Source organism: Ovis aries, chromosome 18, assembly GCF_016772045.2.
Source record: "Ovis aries strain OAR_USU_Benz2616 breed Rambouillet chromosome 18, ARS-UI_Ramb_v3.0, whole genome shotgun sequence".
In the NCBI taxonomy this organism is placed as follows: Eukaryota; Metazoa; Chordata; class Mammalia; order Artiodactyla; family Bovidae; genus Ovis; species Ovis aries.
The window spans coordinates 46,124,336-46,131,776 of NC_056071.1; the positions used below are offsets into that span (position 1 = coordinate 46,124,336).

At 46.6% G+C, this 7,441-nt stretch overlaps 1 protein-coding gene across 1 annotated transcript; it reads right to left on the reverse strand.

The window, feature by feature from the left end:
- Positions 1-5,021: 5,021 nt before the first annotated feature.
- CLEC14A (C-type lectin domain containing 14A) lies at positions 5,022-6,954 on the reverse strand. Its single transcript, XM_012099161.4, has one exon. It carries the CDS (start codon positions 6,909-6,911, stop codon positions 5,439-5,441), a length of 1,473 nt encoding a protein of 490 aa, XP_011954551.4. The 5' UTR covers positions 6,912-6,954; the 3' UTR covers positions 5,022-5,438.
- Between the last annotated feature and the right edge of the window lie 487 nt (positions 6,955-7,441).

The following is a 7,441-nucleotide window of genomic DNA, read 5'->3' on the forward strand; positions in this document are numbered from 1 at the left end:
GCTGGACATGCCTGAGTGATTAACACTTTTGACTTTTCTCTACTCCAGGTTACTGTAATAAGTCTCTATATTCATTTTGTCATAACAATTTTATGAGGCAGTTAACAGTACCTCTAAGTTACAAAGTTAAAAGCATATATACTTCTTTCTAAGAGAAAAGCTAATGAAACATATGTATGAATAGAAATTTATTTATTTCTCAGTAACAGAACTCAGTTCTTAAGCATCATTTCCGTTGATGACAGAAAACTTAATCTTGCCACACAGAGGCCAATTCATGTATTTCTGATTTTACTTAGCGCTTCCTGGTTAACTGGTCACTCTCTGATTCTCTTCCTTTCATTTCTGCAAGTATCCATGGGGAAAAGATGAGTGCTAGGAAGTATATATATTACCCTGGCATTATAGGATAGATGATTAGTCCTGCGGTCACGAGATCTGTCCAGCCTGGTTGATAGTGGGACATACAGTCTTCAGTGGTTTTCAGCTGTCTACATCTGTGGCAGTAAGGTACCAGTTCCCCTTTCAGTTAATTTTTGTGTGTTGGGTCTATTCAGGTTATTCAGTGTCATGATTACTCCAACCCTAAGGTTTCACAAGATCCATAGGACAACTCTCAGACGAAAGAACTTTAGCTTCTCTCTCACACCATTCTGTGAGTTGGTCCATCTAGATACCCCTCTTAGACACTGCTATTCTACAACATCAGCACCAAGTTTGACTGCTGTTTCTCTAAGAGGTTTTCAGTTCCCCTGGGACTTGCCCTGGGAAGTAAGGTATCATTTCCCTTTACGCTCATTACCCTCCAGTCTGTCCAGTTTCTATCATCACATGCCCCACTGCACCCAAAGCAAATGCCCACTTAGGGAAACTTATCTGAATACTTCTGTTTCATTTCTACATATTTTGTTTCCTTTATCTTGCTGGTAGAATTCTCTTATTTCAGGAATTATGACACTTTCCAGATCTTTCTTCTGAAAAGGCCTAGAAACAATGACCAATTCCTTAGCAGTGAAATTCTTACAGAGTCCAGATTGCAGTCTTGAAATATCATCTTTCATTAAGAGACACCAAGACTTCCTGGAGAAAGGGCTAATTCCAGATCTGGGGCAGGAAATATACATAATGAGCCTGGAAAGTCTTGTTACACCAGATGGCAAGGAAATCATCAGAGGACACTAGAATCATGTCAAAAGGACTCAGGGGTCAACTTAGGAAGCTCTCACTGGCCAAAGATAGGAAAATTTGAGTTTCAATAAAAATATGAATGGCAATTGATTGGAACCCATCAAATATGTTCAGTACTGTAAACTCATCTTAATAGTTAAAATATAATTGATCTTTTGACGATTAGAGGGAAATTTATTACCTAAAAATTGATGAACATAAAGAAATAAGTATTTATTCTGACTTTCTTACATATGGCATGTATAATTTGATAACCAACTAGTAAATGAAAGAAAGTGTCTCCTTATAAAGGTTCCTAGGTGATAAATGAAAAAAAATAAGCACCATTTTGTAACCCTGATGAAGTAATGTATCTAAGCTTTAAGCATGAGTGGCTGCTAAGAGTAAAAAACAGACATTATATGCTCTTGTTAAGGAAAAACACCACTGCATTTAGTCTTGTCAAAGATATGACAAATAAGTCTGTTCAAGCCTCTGAATCTAAGTATCAATTTTCAGGAAATATAGGAGACAGAGGAAAATGTCAAAATGCATCATGAGTATGAAATCAGCAAAATTCAGACTGCGGTCATCCTGACAGGTCAGTTCAGTTCAGTTCAGTCGCTCAGTCGTGTCCGACTCTTTGTGACCCCATGAATCGCAGCACGCCAGGCCTCCCTGTCCATCACCAACTCTCAGAGTTCACTCAGACTCGCGTCCATCGAGTCAGTGATGCCATCCAGCCTTCTCATCCTCTGTCATCCCCTTCTTCCCCTGCCCCCAATCCCTCCCAGCATCAGGGTCTTTTCCAATGAGTCAACTCTTCGCATGAGGTGGCCAAAGTACTGGAGTTTCAGCTTTAGCATCATTCCTTCCAAAGAAATCCTAGGGCTGATCTCCTTCAGAATGGACTGGTTGGATCTCCTTGCAGTCCAAGGGACTCTCAAGAGTCTTCTCCAACACCACAGCTCAAAAGCATCAATTCTTTGGCGCTCAGCCTTCTTCACAGTCCAACTCTCACATCCATACATGACCACAGGAAAAACCATAGCCTTGACTAGATGGACCTTAGTCGGCAAAGTAATGTCTCTGCTTTTGAATATGCTATCTAGGTTGGTCATCACTTTTCTTCCAAGCACCCTCTACTCTCCAGACATAGTGGGAATGGAGAAAAGAGAACATGAAACTTTGGTGTTGAGGTACACACAATTGCATCGAGTGGTTTGCAAACCTTGATTAAAATCAGAGTTACCTGAGTAGGGTTAAAATCTATGGAGAGAGATTTCAAAGCCCAGTCTCTAAAGACTAATCTAGTAGGTCTCTGAACACATGCATGCCCACACAAATGCCTGCATTTGTACAGCAGTTTCAAAATCATCTGAAAGGCTCAGGCACAGCTGTTGGAGCGGAGGCTGAAATAAGGTGGAGCTTGTTAGAAGTGAGGAGAGCAAGGAACTGAAACACACAGGCACTGGAAGAGTCACACACAAGGACTCAGAGACTACGGAAGATGATTGAACTTGCTGCTGCTGCGTAGCTTCAGTCGTGTCCCACTCTGTGCGACCCTAGAGACGGCAGCCCGCCAGGCTCCTCCATCCCCAGGATTCTCCAGGCGAGAACACTGGAGTGGGTTGCCATTTCCTTCTCCAATGCATGAAAGTGAAACTTGAAAGTGAAGTCGCTCAGTTGTGTCTGACTCTTCATGACCCCAGGGACTGTAGCCTAGCAGGCTCCTCCACCCATTGGATTTTCCAGGCAAGGGTACTAGAGTGGAGCGCCATTGCCTTCTCCTTAGCAGGACTTAGCCAGAGAAAAAGACTGTAAATCAGATTCCAAGTTTTCCTTCTAAGAAAATGACTGAACAGGCAGCTGTGAAGTAAGTGCAGGGGCAGAGGGTTTTAAGTAAGAAAGGAATCAACCTAAAGAGGTTGGAGAAATAATGAAGTGATAGTAGAGAAATATTCTGAGGAAGGACACTGACCTTAACCTAACAGAGCTTTTAAGAGATCATGCTTGGTTGGCTCGATTCTGCCATGGGTTCGAAATTTTATGAAAAATGTCACAGCCAGAAAGCAAACAAAATTATATGGAGCTTGGTCTGCAATTGCTATTTGTCAGGAAGTCAAATGTAAAAACATACTGTGTTCTGTAATTCTTTCCTGATTTACTTATATGGGGAAGTAATAGGAAATAGCAGTTAAGTTATTGAGCTGACACCTATTTATTCTTCACTAGGGCATTCGGTCGGACCCCCAAATGTGTAATGTCACCATTGGCAACGTGCATAATAAATTAGTGATGCATACTCTATGGTATTTTAACAATGGTACAAGTACCTACTTTAAGACAAAGTATGTGTATACACATACACAGAGGTAGCTATAAATACTTCTAGATACAGATAGTACTAGCTACAGATGATTTACATTCAGTTTAGTTAGATAGTCCATGGAATTCTCCAGGCCAGAATACTGGAGTGGGTAGCCTTTCCCTTAAAGATAGGCTATTTTTCACCTTACAAAAGAAAGTGCCATATATTCTATTCAAATAGTTACCTTCTCTGTGGAGAGGTTTTATGGGAAAGAGCAAAGATAAAATACTACAACTGAGGTGAACTGAGACACATTCATTCAAACAAGCTGGGTACATTGGGTAAGCCATCTACTTACGTGATTTTAGTTATCTTTTTAAATGATTTTACATAAAATTTCCTTGAAAGTTGTTGACTCTAATTCATTTGTGATTTTGCTTAAATTTAACTGTTTAAACATACACTTAGTATATGAAGCAAATTACCTATTACTTTATCCCTTGAATGTTACAATACTTCATATAATGCGTATATGTACATATCTAATACATTACATACTCAAGAGCACCCCAATGATTTTATGTCAATCATAGTGTAAACTTCTTCCTTGTTTCCCATCTTCCTGACTACTTAGCTTGTTTCTCTATCTCCATCCATGCACCAACCCCCAAATATTTCATTCTAAAGTGCTAGCATATTAATAAAAGTGGGATATTTTCTGGGGGGTGGTCTCAGTCTCACTAAATAGGGATTATCATTACATCTTGATTGTTTTTTAGAAGAATGCTCCATTTAGATAATTTTCTAATATCCCAAGTCCTAACAAGATGATAGATATTTATATTTCCCACTTATTTCTTACACTATTAATTCTTATGGGAAGCTGTTTGCCTATTCCATGTGCCTTTGCCCACACAGAATCTTGTTAACCTGTAATCATTCCAGTATGGGCATGTATGGTCACTGCACACATTTTCATGATGTGGGGGAAGGAAGTGGTTTGGAATTCAAATTTTCCTATGGATTAAACAGTGCTCAAGAACCTAGCAACTGTGGAGGAAACCCAGTTTACTTTTGTTTTAATGTACCCAGAAGATTTCTAATCAATACTCAGCAGCAACACTTTAATTGAAAATTAACATTGCCATAATTGGAAGTGAGGATCAGCATCCTGATGTTTGGGAAAGGTCTATTTGGTTGAGGAGGTATTACACAGAGGAGTACAAAAAATGGAAGAGGGAAACACAAATCATGTGTTTCCTTGAGCAAGGACACTCAGTAAACACTTGAATTGGTGGTCAACTATAATTTGCTTCTAGAGCCAGCACTCTCGAAACGCTACAGTTTGGATTTATAGCAAGTACGCAAGTAACAATGACTTTGAAAATAAAGTATAAAAGAACCAAGAAAAAAGTTCTTAAAGATCTACTCCTCATTACAAGGACTTTCTCCTTCCTGTAAAAGCAGGAGGCACTCTTATATTCTCAGCATGCCCCTCTGCTGGTCTTACTCCTCTGGGAAACCAATGATATTTGAGCCTGGGTTATCAACAATACTTTATTTTTTTGCCTGGGAATTTCAAACCAATAGATTCCCAGCCAGCCAGTACAATGTAAACAGAAGGTTTCCTTTCCATTTTGATTAAAAAAAAACAAAACTTTATTCGCTTCCCATGTCATAAAAAGTTCAACCACCTCTTCAAACTCCCCAGAATAAACACAAGAAAATAGCTCTCCCCAGTAGGATTCTGGCCCCCTTCTACTACCTTGAGGCCCTTCCACTTCCTCCATCTTCATAGAAGGAGTGTTCAGTTCAGATCCGGCTCCTCAGTATGGAATAGAGGGAATTTAGTGGGCAGAATTTCTGTAGGAATTGTCAGCCGCACAAATAAGTTCCTCTTTTCCCTTTTCACTAAACGTGAAAACCTACTCACGAGGAGCGCTCACTGTCCCCCATTTCCCTATGTGTCACCAGAGCCAAGAGAGGACCCCGTCAATGAGGCTCCCTCTACTCTGTCCCGCAGACCATAGTCCCCGGCCTTCACCCCATCGTCCGTGCAACGTGCAGAGCTGGAGCTCAGAGGAGCCACCTCAGCATCACCCTCCGTGCCTGGCGAGGCCAAAGGCCCCTTTCTTTGTTGAGGGGAAGGGCTCCTGTGGAAGCAGAGTTTGAAAAGCCCCAGCACTGTCACGGTCAGTATCACCAGCACTACTACAGCCATGCTCACAAGTACGAAGACCACGGTGGAAGAATCGAAAGACTGGGGGTTGTCCGAGGGAGACGTAGCATTAACCTTGGGAAAGGCTGTTCCTGAAGAGTTCACGTCCGCCTTTACCTCTGTTTGAGGGGACATCTGAAGGGTAGATAGCGTGCTCTGTGCTCCCCACCGAGGTATCTCGGGAAAAGATGCTGTTGCACTGCCTTGTCCAGGGGCATTGGGTATCTCTCCTGGCCTCTCCTGGACACTGGGTGACCACGTTCCCTTCGGCGCGAGGCTGGCTGCAGTGGCTGGAGGGTGCCAGGTGAGCACCGGGGTCCCTCCAGGGGTCGGCTGTCCTTCCCCATTGGTTACACAGGAGAGTCTGTCTTTCCCCAGCACGAAACCCTCAGCACACTCGCAAGCAAAGCCTCCGACGTCGTCTAGGCAATCAGGGAGCTCAGCGCACTTGCCAGCCCGTAGATACCTCCCGGGACAGGGACAGAGCTCGGCCCCGGAGGGTATCCCTTCCCAGCGCGCGCCAACCTCGTCCGCGGTGCAGGTGGCCGTGATGGAGAGCTGCCCAGGGCAGAGCGCACTCACCTCCGTCCCCGGGGGACTGAAGTCCAGCGCCGCGCTGTGCAGCTGGAAGGGCGCGCGGTAGCTCAAGTTCAAAGCGGCCCCGGGGCGCGGTGCGGGGCACACGCTCTGGAACTGGTACTTGCACAGGTAGCCGTCGGCGCGCTGGTGGCATCGCATCTCCTTCCAGCCCGCGGGCTCGATTCCCCCGGTGGCCAGGAGTCCCGCGCACCTCCGAACGGTGCAGGAGCGTTGGGGCTCCTCCACCCACTTCAGCGTGTCGCTTTCCGACCCGCCGACGTCGGGGGACAACCAGGAGAAACCCCGCAAAGGCTCATTCTCCAGGGTGCAGACGGATCTTCGGCGCTCCAGTGCCACCCAGAAGAGAAGGTCTTTGGAGCCCCCTCCTGGCCCCGGGCCCACCCGCAGGAGCGCGAGCACCGCGCGGAGCTCCGTGCCCCCGCGCACCGTGCTGAGCGCCCCATGACGCAGGTTGCAGGCCTCCTGGGCCTCCTGCCGCTTGAAGGTAGCGTGGTGCAGGCTGTAGCAGGCCCCCGAGGCCAAGCAGCCCGCGCGGTCGGCGGTGGGGTGCTCGCCACGGCCGGGCCGGGGCCAGAAAGCCTGCCAGAGGAAGCACAGGGCGAGCGCCGGCCTCATCTTGCAGGCCCAGCGCCCACAGCTGCTCCCAGCTTGGGTCTGTACCGTCAGAGGGCGTGGGGATGTCCCGGGAGCGCGGGCACCGCCTCCCACCGCTGGCTCCCCCCGCTTTCCGCTCCCCCACCCCACCCCACCCCCGCCCGTCCCCTAGACCGCCAAGCCTCCCCTCCAGGGTCCCGGCGGCAAACCGCTTCCCTTAGGCCTCGACAGGAAACGTGTCCGGAGCTCTGCGAGGCCCCGCGGGCAGCCCTGATTTATTCTGGGGTCAGGAACACAGCTGGCTTCAGGGCACGGGGAACGCTGTCCGCCCGAAGGTCAAACACCCTGGTGAGGGCCGGGGAAATAGAAAAGAAAATCGCCCCTGGGAAGAAGCGTTTATCGTTTTTTCCCCCAGCTCAGGGAGTTTCGCAGCCTCAAACCCCCAAACATTTTGGCGAACACTGGCAGGAAGGGCTGGAGAAGAGGAACTCGCTGAGCGCCCACGCCCGCCCATTGTGCTGCGTCCGGAGCCGCGGAGTTGGCCTCACGAC